General features: G+C 37.5%; 1 protein-coding gene across 1 annotated transcript in view; it reads left to right on the top strand.

Annotated features, from left to right (window-relative positions):
• Positions 1-22,213, top strand: part of LOC136237025 (DDB1- and CUL4-associated factor 8-like) — a 34,458-nt gene that overhangs the window by 7,605 nt on the left and 4,640 nt on the right. Inside the window, exons 3-5 of the mRNA XM_066027280.1 lie at positions 19,717-19,747; positions 20,697-20,741; positions 21,401-21,455. Of these exons, the coding sequence (XP_065883352.1) occupies positions 19,717-19,747; positions 20,697-20,741; positions 21,401-21,455 (131 nt within the window). The remainder of the gene's footprint in view (positions 1-19,716; positions 19,748-20,696; positions 20,742-21,400; positions 21,456-22,213) is intronic.

Below are 22,213 nucleotides of genomic sequence, written 5' to 3'. Positions count from 1 at the left end.
TAGAAAGATGTCTCAGGAAAGATATGCAAATCCTATACTGTCCATAATCCCACAGCGCGTCACGTACAACAGTGTGCATGTAGATATACGAGCAGGGGGGATTCTTGGATGGCAATGAAAACATTTCAACCTTAAAAGCTCCAATATTTGTATATATTGGTCAAAATTTGTCATTTTCAAGTAACATTGTTTACTACTGACCATCGTAGGCAGAACCCTAATTGGCTAATTTTCAAAAATGTTTAATGAAATTCATACACAATATGTTTCCATTTCTCATGAAGCAGTATATTACTAAGTATCTGTAGTAGATGAATATAGCTATATGGTTTCAAGATTTGTCTAAGCTGCGAATACTGATAATTGAAGAGTTCCTGTGCTTGTGCTAGTGATGTTCTATCACGGACATATGTAACTTGTTTGGTAATTCTTTTTATTCAAAGAAAAGTATTAACTTATTCAACAATTATCACAACCACTGGTCTTGTGTTGCTATGGTGATGGTGTTTATTATGTGTATATTGTATACTCTTGTTATTTGTATATGAGACAACTGTACCATACTTGGTGTGTGTGCATTTTGTTTCTTTTATTTTTTAACTTTTTATTAAGGCTTTATAGCACAAGTGCAGAAGGTCTGTAGGGCACCTGGTCCTACAGCCTGTTTTGAGTTGCTACATAAAGTGTGTTTGAAAAGGTGGAGAAAGGAGAAACAATCCATGACTGGACTTCTATTTCTCCTCTCCTTTTCAAAGGACAAAACCATTACTCTTGAAATGTAACCTATTAGTACCCATCCTTCCAATTCTGATGAAAACTTAGTATGTGGAAATACTGTATAGATGCCTTTCTCAATAAATAAATAACTAATTTTATATTATTGAGTAATGTTTGGCATGTGCGTTGCTTTGGTAAAGGCAATATTGACCAATTATCTTTTCAACACCAACTGTCAAATTCATCTATACATATCTCATATTTCACTTGGTTGCCATAATATAGATATAGATATTTAATAGTTATACCACGGCTGCATGGGATTTGCTGATATATACACCCAAAGCCCGAGGGCTGTAGGTATATAATATCAGCAAATACCAAGCAGCCATGGTATAAGTGATATATATCACTTGGGATGCACTCACCTAATAGGTGAAAGAACTTGCATCTGAAGATCGATTGTGGTTTAATAATAAGGGATAATAGCCACCAGAATGTTACCCATATGTTAGAACTTCAATAATACGTTACTATGCTTCAACACGTAATGTTAGAAAACTTGTGATTGTGGGATGGAGTTTATATTGTTATCATTTTTGTACTAAGTTAAGCCAACTAGATCAGTAAGTTATTATATTAAGTTAAGTACTTAGGACTGTAAGTTACTAACCTATTTCAGCATAGCAGTAGTAGTTTTGCCATTCTGTGGTCTGTTCAAAGGCTGATATGTGGTGTGTAGAAATACACATCCAAGATCGCTCAAACAATTATTTTGTGCCTTTGCTGTCCTTTACTAACAACCAACTAGTCTATCTTAGCAAATATACTTGTGAGAGATAGTCTGAAGTACAAGGTTCTAAACAATTCGGTATGGATAATCGCTCGGGAAACAACCGCCGTTATACGTGCTCAACACTGATCATGAAGTGCACTAATAAGATATACATACACATGATACCACATTAAATAATATCTAATAATATTTATATTGATGTCATAGTTACTAGTTCTCGACATCCTCTGGGGGGCCACATAAGGTTTGTGTCCATTCTCTTACTTGTTGTCTACACCGGAGTGCCGCTTTACGAGCAGGTCTTCTCTCCGTAGTGTTTTCTTCTTGTTGCATTGTCTGGTCACCACCATCTAATGTATTTGTGTCCTGAGATGAGGAGTGCTGTCTGAGTAGAGGATCTGCTGCAGTTACTTCTAAAGGATACAGCTTGGATATCGGACAATTGGTTCTACCGGTAGAGGTCCTGATATATGCTGCTCTAATCAAACCATCTTCTCCGGCCATAGTGTCTTCCACAACAGCAAGACACCAATTGATATGTGGAGTATCATCATGCATTAATACCATGGCTCCAGGTTTCACAGTTTGGACATTAGGAGCATTAGCTTGATGAAACTCTCTTAGCTCAGTCAAATATTCCCTTTTCCATCTTGTCCAAAAGTGTTGAATCAGGGATGCTTGTTTCTTGGCTCTTGACTAGACTTCTGTCTCTCCAAAGTCAGGGTCACACTGGTTGTACTGTGGGGTCATGTGATACGGTACACAAACTATCTTCCTACCATATAGCAGGTGGGCTGGGGTGATTGGGTCTGGGTCACTGATGTCTGTAGGGACATATGTAAGGGGGCGTTCATTGAGAATGGCCTCAATCTCAATGATGATGGTTTGGAGGCTGTTAAGGGTTGTAAATTCCCTACCCAAGACCTTCTTCAAGGTCAGATTAGTCAACCCAATAAGCCTCTCCCAAAACCCCCCAAACCAGGGAGCACATTTTGGGATGAACCTCCATTCTGTACCAGACTTGGAAAGGGAACTTGTGAGTGAGGGTGAGGAGAACAAGGCATTAAGTTCATTAGCAGCAGATAGAAATGTTGACTCATTGTCTGAAAGGACAAGACGGGGTAGGGATTTTCTGTTGCTGAAATGCCTAAAGGCTTGTAAGAAACATTCAACAGTGAGGTCTGTCACGATCTCTAGGTGTACAGCACATGTGACGGCATAAGTAAATAAACAAATGTACACCTTACATTCTCTTTCACCTCTCACGTACAAGGCACCAGTGAAGTCAACGCCTGTAACTTCGAAGGGCATGGATTGCTCTACACGGGCCCCCACAAGTGGTGGAGGATCTGGTGCAGTGTATGGTCGTCCAGCTAATTTCCTACAGGTCACACACTTCCTCAACAGAGCTCTGATTCTTTGCCTTGCATGAGGCACCCAATACGTTTGACGGAGAGCAGTCAGTATCATGCTGATCCCTACATGGTCTTGAGTGTGCCACATGAGGAGTGAAGTGATGGGGTCCTTCAGTGGCAGAAGGATAGGAAACTTAGACTCTGAAAGTGGTGCATTGTGGATCAGCGTTGAAACCGGGTCACTACTGCTGACCCGGATGACCCACTGACCCGGATAGCAATCCGGATTTGACCCGGATGTGACCCGGATTAATTAAAGCCGAGGCATGCGATAAGAGCTATGTTTTGGCTAGTCTCGAACGAGCGAACAAGACTACGTTTTGAGCGTTCGATTCGTGTTGAGTAAATATTGCAACTTCAGCCTAGCTGTAGGTTGAAGACCAAAAAAACAAACAAAAAAAAAGGTCATCACCTACTGACAATAGCTACCCCTCACCATAGATACCCTCAGTTTCGTGCTACATACTGCACTTACTAATAAATGGGCGTGGCTGAGCGTATGTTGGTAACGCGATAAGTGGGCGTGGCTCACGAAAGGGTTACGCAATAGCGTTTATAAGTTTCCACGTCGTCAAACGAACAATTTCATTTCTCATGTGATCCAATCCGGGTCAGACCCGGATAATTTGTAAACCGGGTCGGACCCGGATGACCCGGAGAAAATGTGACCCGGTTGACCCGGATGACCCGACCCGGTTTCAACGCTGTTGTGGATCCTACCACCACAACAGATTAGGCCAGTGTGGTCAAGAGACAGTCGAAGTTGTCTCACCAGTGGTGGCTGCGAGGAGTGAGTTTTCGAATGTAGGCTGTTTATTTCCTCTGGAAAGCATTGATCAGAAATTAAGTACTGGATACCCACTGAATATTGACAATGGACAGTTCATAGGGTGTTAAAGGTCCCTTAAGCTTGAATAACTTTTGCGTGGTTTCGTGGGCAAAATGAAGGATATAAGCAGTTACGTCTAGTAACTTGGAGTAACTGCTGTAAGTAGAAGGATCAATTAAAGTGTTTATACCATTGGTAGGTGGCAATATAGTTGTGCTGTGGATGCTGGAAGATGACAGAAATTCTTCAACACTGTTAGCCTGCACAAGTAAGGCTTCTGAAAGATTTCAGGTGGGTCATTCAGTGGGAAACGATAGCAATGGAGGGCCATGTCTCCACAGTGTTGAGTTAACCAATTGCTCAGCTGGTAATCCACGAGTCAAGAGATCTGCTGGATTATAAGCAGTTGGGCAGTATCTCCAAGTTGATGAGATAGCTAGAATTTCTTTAACTCTACGTATGTTCAACAAAATGGTTTCAGCTTTTTCTTGCTTTGGAGCGAGCAAAGAACTATCTGGCTATCAGACCAATAGTGAATGATGGTGTTGTGGCTGAGTGAGTCTGCTACAAAGGAACCTAGGCGAGCCTGCTATGGCTGCAGCCATGAGCTCCAGCTTGGGTAGAGTGTGTTGTTTTAGTGGAGCTACACGAGATTTGGACAGGCCAAGTCTGAAGTTATTGACAATCCACAGGAGGACCGGCCAGGACTAATGTATAGCTGGAAAGAAGTATTGCCAACTAAGGGACTAGGGCTTCCGTGTGCTAGGAAATTGAAGTTGGCTGTTGGTATGCTGTCTGGAAGTGAAGATTAGTTAGTTTTACAATAGGTTTATAGTTTCTATAAGCTGCATAAGTAGCAGTGTGTAGGTTTTAGCTAGTTACTGTAGATGCACAAACAGCACCTTCTAATGTTACTGCCTAAGGGCACATTTTGTGTATGCATCATTTTCATTCAAACATGCATGATTTAGGGGAAGCATCCAGGCCTTCCCCTTAAGACATTCCACTTTAAATCCGAACCCCCTTCAAAAACATCCTGGCTACACTCCTGATATGGTGTACAAGGCAAGGAAATTTCTAGCGACAAATGTGCTATATTATACCAGGATGACTTGTCAAGTGCTGGGAAGCTGATGAAGGAATGGGTTCAGTGTATTGACGAACAGTGCAAGAAGTTAATTCACAACCAGTGCTTACAAGTTAATGATGACCTGTATGTGTGTGGAATCTGTAAGTATAAATTAGTGTGTAACATAACTCTTTAACTGTAGGTTCACACCAATTTATTTTTTAGGCGTAAGCCCTTCTCATGATAGATTGCTTGCATAGTTGTATTACTTTATTAAATTCATAACAAAGCATTTTTTCCATTTTTTGTAATATGTCGATAATAGATAATTGATATTAATAGGTGAGTTGTTAATATGTAGATAGAGACGGTTGATAATCGATGAACGTATGCCCGTAGCTATAATCGACACTATTTTTGTATAGTTTTGATTGTGGAATTGATTTTTGGAACCTATATTGGGAGATAGTTTATCTAATTATGTCGAAAATTTCACTGTTCTACGATGTATGGCTAATTTATGACTCACTGGTCGATAATTGTTGAGTTGCACCATACCATGGCCACTTGGGGTTCGCCTGATATATATGCTCGTGCCCTTGGGCCTGCAGCCCTCAGGCTTGGACATATATATCAGACAAATTCCTCGTGGTCATCATATACTGTAACTACTACATTTAAAAAAATGTTTTTGCTTGTTATCATCTAATAAAAATATTGCTCTTAATTTGCAATGTGTTAGCTGTTGGAATCGATCACCACAAAAGGACATCTTGAAAGTGATACAGAATTGATGAGGTAAAGAGTCACATCATTGGACTTATAACATTGCGTGGTCACTACATTACCGTAACTCAGAGAAAAGTATATGGGAGCTAATTAGTGAATTTGATATTTTTGTCAATATCATCCTTGCCTAAACAACACACATACTAAGTTTTACTCAATAACTTAACTGCTAAACACTGAAGAAAATAAATTGAGAAAAGAATTCATACAGTACAAGTGCAAGGAAAGTTAAATGTAATGAAACAAACTATTGTGACAATTGGACAGTTTGGCTATTTGGAGAAGAAGGTATAGAATTGTAAACTTTTATCACTATTGAGAGCCCAGCTGCAACTGTTGTCCCTTGCAATAAATACTATAGGATTGATTGATTGATTATTAGTTTAAACTCCAGTGCTTGGACTAGCTGTTCTTCCACACTGGAACACACACATGCGTGCACATGAAATAATACAACATACACATACACAGTTTACAAACACATACATATATAAGAAATATACAACCACATACAAACGCCACATGAATATACAAACACACAACATATATGCACAACTACAAAAACTAATTTTAAGAAACAGTTTTTAAAAATCACCATAAGCTGTAGCGGGAAAGTTAGATGAAGTAGCTACTTCTGACCGTTCATTCCACAACTTTCCAGCCACATATTGAAAAGGTCTTTGAGTTTTTGTTAGCCTCCAGCGATCCATCAATTCTCATGTCTACTACAGTAATCATACCTGGTACCAAATTCAATTGGAGGGTCAAGAAACATACCTTGAGGAGGACTGTACTGTTTATAGATGGCACATAAAGATGATACTGAATCTGAGACTGTACTAGCACGATGAACAGAAACATGATCATACTTGTGCTGTGATGCAGCAATGCAGACTCCCCAATTTAGCAGTCTTTGCAGATGCTGGAGTGAGTAACCAGGCGCCATGCTGGCAATGCATAATTAAGGCAAGACAAAACTATGGAATCAATCAACATCTTGATAACTGTACTTGGTAAGCTGTGTCTGGGAATTTACCCAAAACAGATGGAGTGAGAGTTGTTTACAAACAGCTGAAACATGATGTCTCATTGCAGCTGATCATCAATAGTTATTACCAAATACTTTTGAGTCTTAACAGTTTCCAAACAAGAGTACAACGTCAGGTAGTAAAGAATTATCCGATGATTGCGGTCAAAACCACATCACACTAGACTATTCAACTCTGTGTAATCCACCTTGTAAGACACAACAAATCCCCAGACAACAATCGGTGAGCAACCTCAGGGCTAGCAGCAGAACAAATCATTGCAGTATCATCCGTGTATTGCAAGAGGTGGCCATTTTTCACTTGAGATGGCATGTCGTTAACATACACCAAAAACAGCAAAGGGAAAAAAGGAGTTACATAATTGTTTGAGTGTATTAGAAAAGCAGACATCGTTTCATTATAAAAGTTCTCTCCTTGGTTGTTGAAAATATTTACTGTCTAGTGGTGTTTTCCGATCTTGCCTTATGGAATCATGACACCAGAATTAAAGCTATGGCCTTTAAATTGTCTCTAGTATATACATTGCTTTTTACTTTATTCCTAAACATTTTATTACTGCATGATTTTAAATTATTATGCAACTCCTTGATTCTAAATGGCCAGCTGATATTTTGGCTAGATCTCATTTCTGGGACCAAGAAATTCAAGCATTGTCACCAAGCAAAGTTTTCTCTATCGGCATAGCCCTTGGCCTGCTGGACATGAGACTACTGTACATGTCGTGGCCATTGTGGAAAATAAACCCTGGACTGCATACAAACATGGGTACTTAGGTATGACTTCTTGTAGTAAATCACTTATGTACAAGAATAAGGACTCACCAGATACGCTCTAGGGGACACTGCTGAAAAGCAGTTCTTTAAGCTGATGTAGTTTCCCTTCTAATCATTAATCATTAAATCGTTGTACATGATATAAGTGTGAAAATTGCTCTAGGCCTTAACAGTGCAACATTGTTGAACACGCACAAGAATCTTGTGTTATGTATATGACTTCTTTAGCATACGGAATTGCATGGCAAAGAGAATTTATCAAGGTGGAGGCTGGTTGGTGATCTGTGGAATATGGGTTTACTAATAGGTCATGGACATGCGGAAGGACTCAACAAACACAGCTATATGGTTTTTATCATGAAAAATGGATAATTTTTGCTGTAGACCTGCAAAGCAAAGTAATATGAATAATTTGAACAAAATGGTAGACTTCACTGTTTCCACAAATGCACAGGCTGTTTCCTTGATACTCACTAATAGGCCTATGGTCCTTGCAAAGAACCACCAGAGGGTTGTTTTAGTTGAAGGATGCTTTCCAAGTTGGATTTTTGGTGTGTGTGTGTTGTATTAGGAGTTTTGCAAAAAAAAATAAGAAGAAAACATGGGCGATCCTTGTTATTAACCACTAGCATGTTTCATGATGGAATTCAAAAAATGTGCAAACATGTGGGGTTCTTGTAATTTCATTCACAATTACTTTATGTAGTAAACAAATTAATGAACAATTAGAAGTTTTATTGTATAATTAGTGACTCAGTGGTGAACAATTGCTTATAGATATGGTATACCACAAATTTCATGTAAGCTCATCTGTTCTTGGTAATGCTGCTTCTTTCCTGGTGTGTATTGACCAAAGGAAGTTTGTTGTTGCTCTATGTGCCAGATAAACCACATCATTGTACTCGTAGGAGGATGACTATCAACAGCGTTGCTTCCATGGCTTCCTCTTAAGCCAATGCTATCCTATTTTTTAAGCTAACACACTACATTCTTTTCTTGTATAATGTAATTCATTGCTTGTTCTGTGGTATAGTCACTTACCATTGAGACCTGCTGTCTCCATGCAACACTAGACTCTCAAATGGGCTTACATGTGTTCCGGTGAAGTACCATTTGTACATGCATACTTACATACTATATCTGTAACATAGCAACCATATGTCATGCGTAGGTCCTGTTATCTCATTGACCACCTCATTATAGTGACCATGTTATCCCAAACATACATAGCTGTAATCTTAGCCTAGTACATATCAACAACTAAGATTTTGCTTTTTTTTTGTAGGGAGGTATGTTGTGTGTGACACTGTGTCTCTGTGTATGTAGTTACTAAGACTACTGTAACTAAGTAATGCTAAAGAACTCTTTCATACCATTTTGTATGGAACTTGATATTATCACATTATCAAATATCTGCTATTTCATTGTCAGATGCAATTTCAATCTGCAGCTCATCTATACCCTATCCCTCTTACTTGGAAAACATCCCGTTTCAGTGCTGATAGTCTTTGTGATTCTAACATACCACAGAACTGTAACTGCAGCTGTCAGAATCATATTATTCAAACTATCCAATTGCAATTCTGGAATTGATTTGTCTTAATCACTCAGGGTATGTACTTAACCACATGCCAGCTTAACTGTGTTGTTGGACCCTTCGCGAACAAGTATAGAGGAATGCGTAATTTTGTATTTTACAGAAAAATTGATCTGTAAAATGAAGACGGATTATCATTTGACATAAATTTTATACACTACAATAATGTCTAAGCGGTTTTGTTCTACACAAAAGAGTACTAGTGATTAACAGACAATATCATGTTTACCAAATTTCTGCTTCATTTTTTTTGTTGTAGTCGTGTAATTTCATGTATACCAATTGAATCACCATAATGGCATTTAGTTTGGCATTGTGGGACGCAGCATGATGGAGATACAACTAATCGAAATACTGGTTGTGGTAGTGGATGATAATGAAAGGGCTACTTTTTTGGTTGGCCTAACAGCAGAGATGTTCTTCGAACAAAGTGATGCTTGGTATTTTATCAGGAAATTTATGGCGAGTATCATGGCGTTAACAAATTCTTTCTAGTGTTAACGACTACAAAGTTATAAGAATTTAAACAAGTCCATGTGTGTTGGCATCCAATATATTTGACAATGGCTGTCGAAGGGTTAATATTAACATTTCACAAACCTTACATCTGCTAAAGGATAAAGATAACAGGTATGTAAGTCCATGATGTATGCACTGTATGTACTGTGGTATACCTATGGGCTGAAGCGACATCGAATAGTGAAAACGTCAAGCCCGTAGCCTTAGCCATTAGTGAACAGCTTTCCTTATAGGCTGTATGGGTGTTGTGATGACCGAAAAATGGTAGCTCAGGCCTTGTAGTCTACCAGAAATCATGTACACAAGTACAAAAATTAAGAGGCTTTGTTAAGAGAGTTTTCATAGGAAAACACCATAGATACATTCTATAAAAGATGGTTCTGGGAATTATTTGTGGTTTAAAGCGGTTTGTTCAAGTTACATTTTTTTGCACCAATTAATGAATTACAACAGAATTATGAAATACTGTACATGGAATTACAATAACACGATGTATGCTTTAACAATACAAAGTAACAAAATTAAACACCACAGTTTTAAATTCAATATTAGGGGTAGTATTAAACAGACACCTGGTTTTTAGAAGCAGCACAACATCAATTTAGTAGTCACCACTAAGTTAAAATACCAACTAAATGTACCACATATTGGATGTACCTATGTTTGGTTTTGTTATGCATACCAATACAACTTGTTTTGTTTAATTCCTTCATTATTGGGAACAATACAATATAAATAACATAGGAATTGGTAACTAACTTTATGCAACTGTAACTTACATACTTACATAATACTGCTACAAAACAATCATGACATTAATGAGGTGACGCGGTAGTTAAGGAATTTACAGTATACGTTATCCATCTTCTGAGTTACAGTGAATTCTCCCCCAATATGCACAGCAGGTATTTTCTGATGTTATCCTGTCTACTGTATTTTATTAATGACTGGATATTCCAAATTAATGTAAAATTGTTGGCTAGGAAAATTTTATTATTATTAAATTATAGCTATGACATGGATTGATGGTTGAAGCAAGCTAAGCATAAACTCCATGAAACTGCATTAATTTTTTTTTTGGTTCACAAAAACCCCCTCCTAGTGACTCAAAACAAAGACCTCCTCTGTTTTCTACCTACTGCAAATGTTTTCTGACAAACACAATATGCCACATGGCTAAACTTGGCTACAAAAATCACTACTAATGTGAGAATAGGAAGCAATGACATTTGACATGTCCTGTTGTTTATCGTAGTCATATTAATAGACATTTGCACTAGCAGCTCTGTGAATTAGGTCATGAATTATAACCTCAACAAGGTTAGTCCTTTACAATGTAGCCAAGAAATGTTTGGATGACACTTTTTGTTTCACATAATTGCCAGGCTTCAGTTTCATCACACTGTGCTATAAGTGAGGTAGTTCCCAATAGCCAAATGTGTCCAGGTAACCATCAGGCAGTGTTTAACCATCATACACCTAACGGTTCACATCATAAAATCGAACATTCCTCCTGTTACTCATTGTTGTAACTTCAATCACAGTATAGTATATTTTCTTCACACACACACACACACACACACACACACACACACACACACACACACACACACACACACACACACACACACACACACACACACACACACACACACACACACACACACACACACACACACACACACACACACACACACACACACACACACACACACACTGTGGTGGATAACTAATGCGATAGCAGAGAACTGAAGTAGTTTGAATCCACAAGATGAATGCTCCAAAGAAGACAATCAGAAAGTACAATATAACATTGAAGGTATAGGCGTGTTTAACAAAGAGGTGTGGTCATAAAAATGTGCCGCATGTACAATTTACTAGCCATTTTTGTAGGGCAAAAGAAATATGATGTCAACTAGAACTTTTCCAAGCAACGATAAAACGTGTAATTTGAGGACTAAAACCATAAATACACTCACGCATGGTAAAATAAGTTACCTATCAGATGCTAAAGTAAGTTTTTAGGAGGTAATTTTAATTTCACATTCATAAACCACCTACATCATTTTTGCATAACGCAATCTGAATTTATGCAGGACAAAAATTTCGAGAGAATCAATGTAGGGCAAACATTTTCAAAGTGTTTCTGTGCACTTCAATACTGCATCAAGTAATCACTACCCAAAATACAAACCTTGTAGTCATACTTTATCAATACTCGAGATTTGCTGAAAAAGAATAATGGGATGACTTTTCTGTACAATATTCCTTCTTGTTAAACCCCTCTATTCAGTTATACAAAAAAAAATAAAAAATTGTGTGTGTGTGTGTGTGTATGTGTGAAGAAAATATACTATACTGTGATTGAAGTTACAACAATGAGTAAGAGAAGGAATATTCGATTTTATGATGTGAACCATTAGGTGTATGATGGTTAAACACTGCCTGATGGTTACCTGGACACATTTGGCTATTGGGAACTACCTCACTTATAGCACAGTGTGATGAAACTGAAGCCTGATCTCTCTACAGGGTGAATTGTTTGTGGCTGATCTCTCTACAGGGTGACTTGTTTGTAGCTCATCTCTATACAGGTTACTTGTTTCTAGCTGATCTCTTGAATTTTCTTCAGGGTGACTGCTCTATTAGGATGACTGCTCTATTAGAGTATCTCGATCTCGCACTTGCTACACCAAGTTGGATTTCGTGTTATAACTCCATGGCTTTAAGCCTGATTCTTCTATACCATTGAAGAGCCTTTCTAAGATGATTACTCCATCTGTACAGCGATTTTCAAAGCATTACCCCAAGCAGTTTATCTGGTAGGCGTGGCAAGCAGTCGTTTTTTATTAGCTAATCTCGATTGCATAATTGTTACACACTGTTGGTTTTTTCGTTGTATCTTCCTGGTTTTTAGCTCGATTTCTTTCAAACCACAAAAGGTTTGAGGTTCAATAGTTAACCTATTCACCCATTGATTTTCAGCTTCTTCCCATACGCGGTTTACCCTGTAGGCGTGACAACATATTGGTGTTATTTTTCGTGAATAATTGCTCATAACTCTTCACCTGTTTATCGTATTCCAGCCAAAGTTGGTACAGAGATGCGCCTTTATACCCCCCTTCTGTGTGCCAAATTTCAAGGCGATCGGATATGGCATTCGCGTTTTATAGCAGTTTGTGTAAGTGTGCGAAAAGAGGAAGAAAAATAAGAAGAAAAATAAGAAGAAAAAAACCCCAAGAAACTAAGCCAATTTTTGAAGTAGCATATCTCGGGAACGCTTGAAACGATTTTGCTCAAATTTGGAATGTGGAGTGCTGAAGTTGGAGGGCGTGTCCACAGCAAAAATCGTCTTGTTTCATCAAGGCAGCACAGAGCTACGGAGGTGCAAAAATTGTGTTTTCGTTCTTCCTGTCAATATACTCACGGGTGTTGCGCGCCAGCTTCTTGGGCCGCACGACACACTACCGTGTGTCTTGATACTGTATAGATGTTTTCTTGTAACAGAGAACTAATTCTTAGTAGTTAAGTTACATAGTAACAGGGCCGCCCACAGGGGGAGCAACTGTCCCAGGAGGCCCCACGAAGAGCCCCTTGAATACCTGTTTAAAAGATTGATACACTCTAATAGAGCAGTCATATCTAGATACTCTAATAGAGCAGTCACAGTATTCTTCAGAGGAGCAGTGTAGCAAGCTCATAAATAAGGAGATATGGTTGGTGAGGGGTAGCTATTGTCATTGTCAGCATGTAATGACCTTTTTTTTTTGGTGGTTTAGTAGCTTAATCCTTCAAACCAATTCTACGTAACTTACTGTCATACCAAACATTTGGTATACAATGGTTTTGTTATTCATCAATTTCTTCATAATTGGGGCCACACCTGAAACTGTTATCCAGTACAATAAATAACACCATAGGAATTGTTAGCTAGTTTTATGAGACTGTAACTGTTACATAACACTGCAATCATGAAGTCAATGATGTGATGTGGTAGTTAAGAAATTTATATAATTATCATTTGTGTTCCTTCATATCAATTTTAAAACAGTTATAGTTGTTCCTGATGTGATAAATATAACGTGGCTCTTTAAAATTGTTTGACGTTACCAATGTAATTAAATGTTGTTGTTTTTTAAAAAAAGCATGTTTCTGCTCTACGATTTTAATTTACAGTTAATTGTAACATGTTGATGATTGTGTAGGGATTGATCACCACGAATATATAAATATGGAAATTAGAATTAAATTATGGAAGTTACAGTTGATCGTGTGCATAACATTTCTAAGTTGCTAAGATTGGCCAAGTATGGGTAAGACCAGGGGCTAAGCCGAGTGCTGTATTAGTCTTGGGCCTTGCCACAAGAGATTTAATTTTTGCGTAGCTAAGTAAACTGCCTTCATTGTTATATTGTACTTTCTGATTGCGGAATTATTCAAATGATCTTTCCACAATAAGCATTCACTGGTTACGAAAAAAAAAGCAGTGTGCATTGTGTTTTCTTTGTGGCTATATTCTCACAGGAACTTGACTAATCATGTGTGACAGTAAAAGCATAATAGTACCTACGTATCTTACTATGGATTCTGATCATGTCCTAATTGATTGGATAATGATTAACCTGAGCACTACATCCTTCTGAGAATTAGTCACGGTCATTAGTATTTGCTAAGTGCCAAATTTGTAAAATATATGGTTATTCTTTTGTTAGGTGAAAGCTTTTATGGTAGTAATTTGACTTCACACGCACACACATTACGCACGTACACACACACACACACACACACACACACACACACACACACACACACACACACACACACACACACACACTACATACAAACGCACACAACACACACACTACAGGTATACACAGAGACTACATACCTGGTGTACAAAAGTGTTCCCTTACAACTATTTCCATTATGAAGGAAATGTATTAGGGGAAAGGCAAATACTGCAAATGCTCAGACACTTGTTAAGGAAATAGAAAACTGCTTTATGGCCTGCACATATTACGGAGTTATGGCTACAACCATGTACCTAGTATACAGGTGTATGTATTGGACATGGGTCCAAGTACTAGAGTACTTATACTTAAGTACATGCAAATTTGAAAGTACTTGTACTTTTCTTTTTCAAACTTTAGTTCTTTGCTAAGTACTTGAGTAATTATAAGTATGTATGTAAGTACGTATTTATAATTTTGTACATATATGCCGTAATTGGAATTTAAATAATTCATGAAGTTCTTACTCCACACCTGTGAAAAGTGTGGTACTGGGTTTTGCCATCAGGTTCACACCAATGTTAGCTAGTATATTTAATAATACCACTGATGATGGTATCCACTTAGGAAAATGAAAACATGACTTCTTGTTACGTAGTTTCAAATGAGTTTTATGCACATGTATCATTTGCAAGTTCCAGTTGAGTGATTATTAATTTTAACATTGATATTGTCAGAAAAATAGACTAACAGACGAAAGATTTAAATAAATAGTTAATTCTGTGGCCTAAAACATTAGATTAATGCCTGCTTTTTACTTACAAAGAATACAGTAATATTTGGTACAGTGAAAAGTACTTGTACGACCTTACTTAAGCACTGTCAGAATGTGCTTGTATTTTCCCTTTGATTTCAACAGTACCTGGAATTTAAAACTACTTAAGTATACTTGGACCCCTTTCTGGCTGGTATATGTATGAATGTTTAACCTTTAAATGCAGTGACACTGGAGGATTATGTAGTTGTTCGGCATTGCCTGATGGTCACTTGGATACATTTGGCTATTGGGAACCACCTCACCTATGGTATATATAGTGTATTAAAACTGCTGACAGGAAGCCTGGCAAGTGTGTAAAACAAAAAGTGTCATCCAAACGTTTCTTGGCTACAGCATATAAGGACTTAGATCAGAAAAAAGTTGACCTTATTGAAGTTGTAATTCATACCTAATTCATAGAACTGCTAGTGGAAACGTCTCTTAAGGGTGCTCGCTGATATTTGAAGCCGTTTAAGTGCCAGCCCAGAAACCACATGCGGCTATTGCATCATAATTGACATTACTATGCATACTTATAGTATCCGTGTAAAGCGGACATGTTTTGCGCCAGAGAACATGAGGAAGAATAGCATGTTTTTTCGCTTTAGAATCGTCACTGAAGTGTTGGCAAATGATTGTCTGATGGATCAACAGTTATGAATTAATCTAAAAGTAAGTGTTATTTAAGGCAACAAGTGTGAACGCACTTTTCGCTTGTAGGCAACATGCGTTCATGCCTTGTTTTCTCGAGTGATAGGGTATGCTGGTAGTTAGTGTTGTAATTGTAAGCTGCTTATGTAAGGGACAATGTTACCAGCTGGAATCACAAGGCGTTACAAGCTGCTGATGATGGCGTGCCTAGCGTAACCTATCCAAGAGCGACTTGGAGACTCCAGGCGGAGCAAGAAGCTGTTCCTGTGTGTGAAGAAGAGAAAACAGAGTTTTTTGTGTTTAGAACAGCGTTTATGACAAGTTGTTTTGAAAAGTTGATGATTGCGGTCAATAGGAATTTGTGTGGTTATTGTATCAACAATGTTGGGCGCACGCAATCTTTGCACATGTTTACTAAAAATAAAACTAGTTTTTGAGTGATAGCCGTGAAGGCTTCAAATTTTGTAGGGAGATTCGCTGATAAATTCTCCAGAGGTCTATGTTTAGATTTTGTCCGTAGCGTTATGGCTTCATGAGTTACGGCACCGAGAACATGAGGTTTTGAATGGTGTAGCACACTTTTAGTACTAACGTAAGTTCTATGTACGCTGTGTACTAATACTAAACATAGAGTTGTGAGTTATAAGCTGAAGTTTGTTCAACGTGGTTTCCAGTGCGCTACTGTGAAAAATGGAGGACTAGTTTCGATTTAAGCGCTTCATAAAGAACTACGCATAGTTATAAAATGGTATAGGCTAGAAAAATTCTGTTTGGTTTGTGTTGAAGAGAAAGAAGCACTTCCAACGTAAGTAGTATATGGATTCATTTTATACATTATGCGAGTATTAGCAACAATACAAAAATTGCATGTTGTATGGCTTCAAATAGCCGCGAGCACCCGTAATATGAATAATATAAACAACAGGACATGTCTTGATTGTCATTGCTTCCTATTCTCACATTAGTAGTGATTTTTGTAACCAAGTTTAGTTATACTGCCATGTAGCATGTTATGGTTTTGTAAACATTTGTGTCATGACCAGGGTCGTCAGAGTAAAAGTGAAAGTGGTAAGGCTCAGTCTAGGAGGGTCTGAGGGCATGCCCCCAGTTTTGAGAATTACTGCTATTTGGAGGCAATTTTGGGCTATAGTAATATGTGCAAGGTGCTCCTGTTAACTACCTGACAATCATTCAATAATAAAACTAGACACTGATCAAAAAGTACCTCCACAATACTATTTAACTCTTACACCTTACCATTTGAGTAGTTTATTAATGAGATACAATGTAAGGAATGTTTCCAAAGTAGCTACAAAGAGAAGCAAAGTCAAAAGCTAAACATAACGTTAGAGCGCTTAATATGTACGAAGTTGACATGAAGCTATTCTGAGAGAAAGACAGGTTAGATAAGTGTTGTTTCTGTCAGTTGTTGCCATTAAATAAATGCTAAGTATTGCATGTTCACTACTTTTAGTTTTCGCTTCATCAAGTTTGACAGTTTGTTATTATTTTTATTTCAGCTGTTGGTTGGAGAGGTCTTTGCTCTCAATTGTTTAGTGCATGTGCATTGCATTGTTTGTAGTCACCAGGGAAGGGTTTTTGTGAACACGAAGTTTATTGCAGTTTTGTGGAGTTCATGCTTAGCTTACTTAAGCAATCAGCCCATATCACATCTACAATTTAATATAAAGTTTTTCCTAGCCAACAGTTTTACATGCAATTTGGAATTTCCTGTCGTTAGTAACTTACAGTTGACAGGATAACATCTTTTGCTTGTATTGTGGAAGAATTCACTGTAACTCAGCTAGGTCATTGGGCAGGTTATCTGGCTTGCATCACTGCCTTGTTACCTTGGAATTTCACATCTTAGTAACTTTGCAAGTTTGCATGCATGTCCTTAGCGAGCATAAGTTTTTGTGTAGTGTTAAAATAAGTAAAACATCTTCAAATGATTTCATTACACTTGTTACGTGACTTGTAGATTTACCATGTCCACTGCTTTCAAGGGAGACTTGCATGATGCTACAGTACACTGTATTAACGAAGTGAATTTTTTTTTAGGCAAGGGGGATCAATTTTTATGTGCAAGAGTTTGTAATTTAGTATTCAGTGGAGTGTGTGACAAATACATTGCATTAATCAACACCTTTGTCTGTCCTTTAGAATACAGAGACTTACCCCTTATTTTAGCAGTTCATATTAAAATAATAGTAAATAGTTTAAACTTGTATAAAGAAGTTACCGTTTAACAGGTTAATTTTCAAAAGGGAATTTTGAAGAGCAGCTAGTAAAATTAATTTATTTTCAAATGTTCAAACGTCGTGAGTAGCACCAGGAAAAAATGGTAGTGCACATTTAGATAGTGACCACATGTACCTAATAAACTCTTTCGAAAATAACCTATTGTACGGTAGTAGTTGTAATGTTGAGTTTATTGGTCAATCATGAGTGACCATGAGAGAAATAAGAGGACATGACTGAAGAAGTATAGAATAGCCAAGAAACAGAAAAATCTTTTTGTATGAACTAATTACACATTGGTGTTTATTAGGCCTACTGTATGATATTGTGACTGCTGTATTAGAGAAAATGTTAGTTGTAGTATGAATGGTAGAAATAAATGTGTGAATTTTTCATCAACATTTGTTATATCTCACATACACAAGTAACTACATACACACACCTGGGTGATTGCGGCTTAGTGAAGCCACTGCAAGAAAATATTACACTTTTTCTATGAAATGAAGAGGAACAACTGATGACACATTAAGATGTTAGTCTGTAGCAAGCTGTCTCGTACTAGCGTGATTATCTCATTTATTTTAAATATTTTATATAGTAATTTCTTCCACATCATTAAAGCAGTTGTAGAAGTTGTAGAACAGTTCAGTAGTTAAAGAGAAAACACCAAAAGTGTAATAATTATAATAAAATATCTTTTGACTGAAATATAATTTACCCATAGGCTATGACATGTGTCATGTGTATTGTGCTTGTTTGTGGACATTTAACCATGTGTTGGGTGATTTTTATAACATTTCTTTTGAAACATTCGATGACTCCATGTCCACAGAAAGTGTATTCTTTTTTGTTAGCTACTTAGCAACTGAAATTAGGAAATTTATATCAGATTGTGTGGTTGTTGTTGTTGTGGCCTAAGTAGGTGATGAAACACTCTACAGTAACTTGATTGTAATAATAACCACCCATGTATGGTTAGAGTTACTGATGAAAGACTTAGCTATTGGCAATATCAGATTGTCAACATTTGTCTGAGGGAGAAAACATATGTATTCCATCGGCTGCAGTAACAGTCTATTCTTAGGGTATATGCTTTTTTACCTTACGTTTTAGCAATCAACAGTTCACTATAGCATAGCTATAAGGTATTAATTTGATCAATGGCAAACCTCTTGTATTTGTCACGAAGTACATCATAGCCATGTGGGTTGTTTGATATGGTCACACTAATGAGGTGATCTCATAGTTGCTAAGTGAACTCCCTTGCTATAATAATTATTATTATGTATTGTTACTAAGCACTTCTGCACAGAATCTGCCACACCTATTAGTGGGTAACTTTATACCTGTTATTGAGTGACAACATGTAGGAGATATTGTATTCAATGTATTGTGTTTCTGCTTATGTATAATTGTGAATTGACTTATTTGGGGGGCTGAGGAACATACACAGTATTATTATTCTTGGAATTTTGATAAGTGATCATCTGATGACACGTTCATCACATATGTGTGTGGCACATGATGTGTGTTTGTGTGTGTAGAGGCTGTACAAATGCACGCACACACATGCATACAATACACACCTGTGAGAGAGGAAGACTTTCTACTCTGTGTTGTACATGTAAGGGATCTTTATGCGTGACCTCTATAATTCAAAGTGTATGCATGTAAATACAAATTATGTATGTGTTGTATTAGGAATTTATTTCTTATCATTGTAGCATATATGACAGGAAGATGGCATCAGCAGAAGTGAGTTGTACAGAATATCATTATCATGATTGTTATTGTTAATGAAGAAAGTACAAAAGTCGTAGGTTAGGTGGAAATTGAGAATTGATTGGATCCATTATTTCATGTCCTCACTATACCTTCCACAGAATGATATCAGTGTTGTGTGTGCTATGTAGAATTGAAAATATTTGATATGAATGTGTTATAAATGTGAAATAACAGGTTTCAAAGTACAATGTGTGTACTTGAATACTTATACACATCAAGAGGTAGTCACTAGGGACCTGCAAAGAAGGCTACTGTGCAACAGGAAATATTGATGAATTAAAATTTGACAAATGTACTGATTCATCAAATTTTTCTTTCATCAAAATTTCCTGTTGTATGGTACTAGCCTGTGTAGCAGGGAGTCAGAAACATGTTCCTACACTGTTGAATGCATTATATGTATATGTAATTAGTCAAGCCATCTGCCTTTCTTCATTCTTAAATTTTACAGGAATGCCAGCCTTCAGTACACTTTAACCTGTTTTGTATGTGGCTAATTTTGTCTGCCCGTCTGTCTGTCTGTCTCTATATCCCCTCAGGCACTTTTAGTTGTTGGATATTGGAACTTGTTCAAATAAAACAGTTGAAAGCTGGTCATCGGAACAAAAGTGATTTTGTCTTTTACAATTTGTGTGCATTGTGTTACATATGCGTTAAGAGAAGGCTGAGGAAAATATACTAGATGTGTGAGCTTTCTAACAATAGGCAAATAAAAGTATTAGCAACTTTCATCACACACACAAGACACAAACACGTACCACATGATGCAGATCAGCAGGTGTGTCATAAATAAACGATAGAAAAATTCATAGAAATACTTATTCACTACTTCGGGTTAAGAAACTTCCTGTTGTTGCTACTGTATTGCTAGTCATCACCAGTTGTTGTACATGTTTGTGTTTATTTTGCTTTACTTCAGTCTCCCAAGATGTCACCTGTCAAGACATTCTGTCCAGACCACTTAGTATGTGAATGTGTGTGTGTAGTGCGTGCACACGTGTGTGTAGTGTGTGCACGCGTGTGTGTAGTGTGTGCACGCGTGTGTGTAGTGTGTGCACGCGTGTGTGTAGTGTGTGCACGCGTGTGTGTGTAGTGTGTGCACGCGTGTGTGTAGTGTGTGCACGCATGTGTGTAGTGTGTGCACGCGTGTGTGTAGTGTGTGCACACGTGTGTGTAGTGTGTGCACGCGTGTGTGTAGTGTGTGCACTCGTTTGTGTAGTTGTGTGCACACGTTTGTGTAGTGTGTGCACATGTGTCTGTGTGCATTTGTAGTGTATGTGTGTGTTTGTGCATGCGTGCATGTGTGTTTGTGTGCGTTTCTAGTGAGTGTGTTTTTGTATTGTGTGTGTGCAGTGGTATGTGTGGGTTATTTCTGTTTTATTTACAATAAAACAGATATAACCCAAGCAAGGGACAAATTTTAAAGGCCAACATCACCTGCCTTGTTTACTCCCATGATGGCACAGGTAAAACGTTTCTGCTATCAATAGTATTGTTAGAAGGGATATATAATATATATAATTTCTTGTGAGCATGTATGTTCGTTTGTCTAAATAATTACAAATTTACATACACACATAACACAGTATGTATTTTACTCAGTTATGTACTGTTGTCTTGTAGAGTTGCTGTGTAGTTACAACAATGAAGACATTTACTTGTTTGATACCAATCACAGGTAGTAATGCTATACTGTACACTGTGCTAGGCTCAGTCATCATAGTTACTACTGAAATAGTGCAGCTGCCTTCTGCTCACAGCACAAGGGTTGAACCAAGGTTGGGTTGCCTGGCTCAGTAGTACTGATCTGGTTTCAATTCAACCCTGACTATCATTACACAGCACTTTCACCATCAGAAATCTGCTTGCTGTGGTTATTATTTCTGCTCAGTAATGTTTGTCATCTGTAACCGTACATGGAGCTGTAATGAAATTTACAACATGATTGTTTCTTCTTAGTACATCTTAATTTGTGTATCTGATGAGTTCACTGTTATAGAGAATTACTATGGGACTTCTTTCCATGCTCATGATCTACACTGACTCAAGATTAGCTCTAAGAATTATGTGTACATCCTGTATGTAGGTATCACCACAGGAATTTATTCTCTGGTGATTATTACCCAGTTTATCATATTCTGTACTCAAAAAATATGTATCACCTACAAAAGAACACGATTATTCATTGTGTATCTGCTGCACAGGTGGAACTTTGTCTGACAAATCTGAAACAATCTCATCAACATATTCCCCACTGATTGCATTTTTGATTATTCACCTACTGTTCTCAGCATTCATCTGATTGAGCAACTCTGTAGAAGAACTTATAGGCTCTTGACGAAAGCTTATCACTGCTAAAATGATCAAAGCCTTTTGAAGTTTTTCCATACCTTTTGTGTTGGCAATGTGAAATTAAATAGGATAGCATAGCTTATG

The sequence above is a fragment of the Dysidea avara genome, chromosome 1 (assembly GCF_963678975.1).
Source record: "Dysidea avara chromosome 1, odDysAvar1.4, whole genome shotgun sequence".
Lineage (NCBI taxonomy): Eukaryota > Metazoa > Porifera > Demospongiae > Dictyoceratida > Dysideidae > Dysidea > Dysidea avara.
Note: the sequence above shows the minus strand (reverse complement) of the source record. Positions and strands in the feature narration are given on the sequence as shown.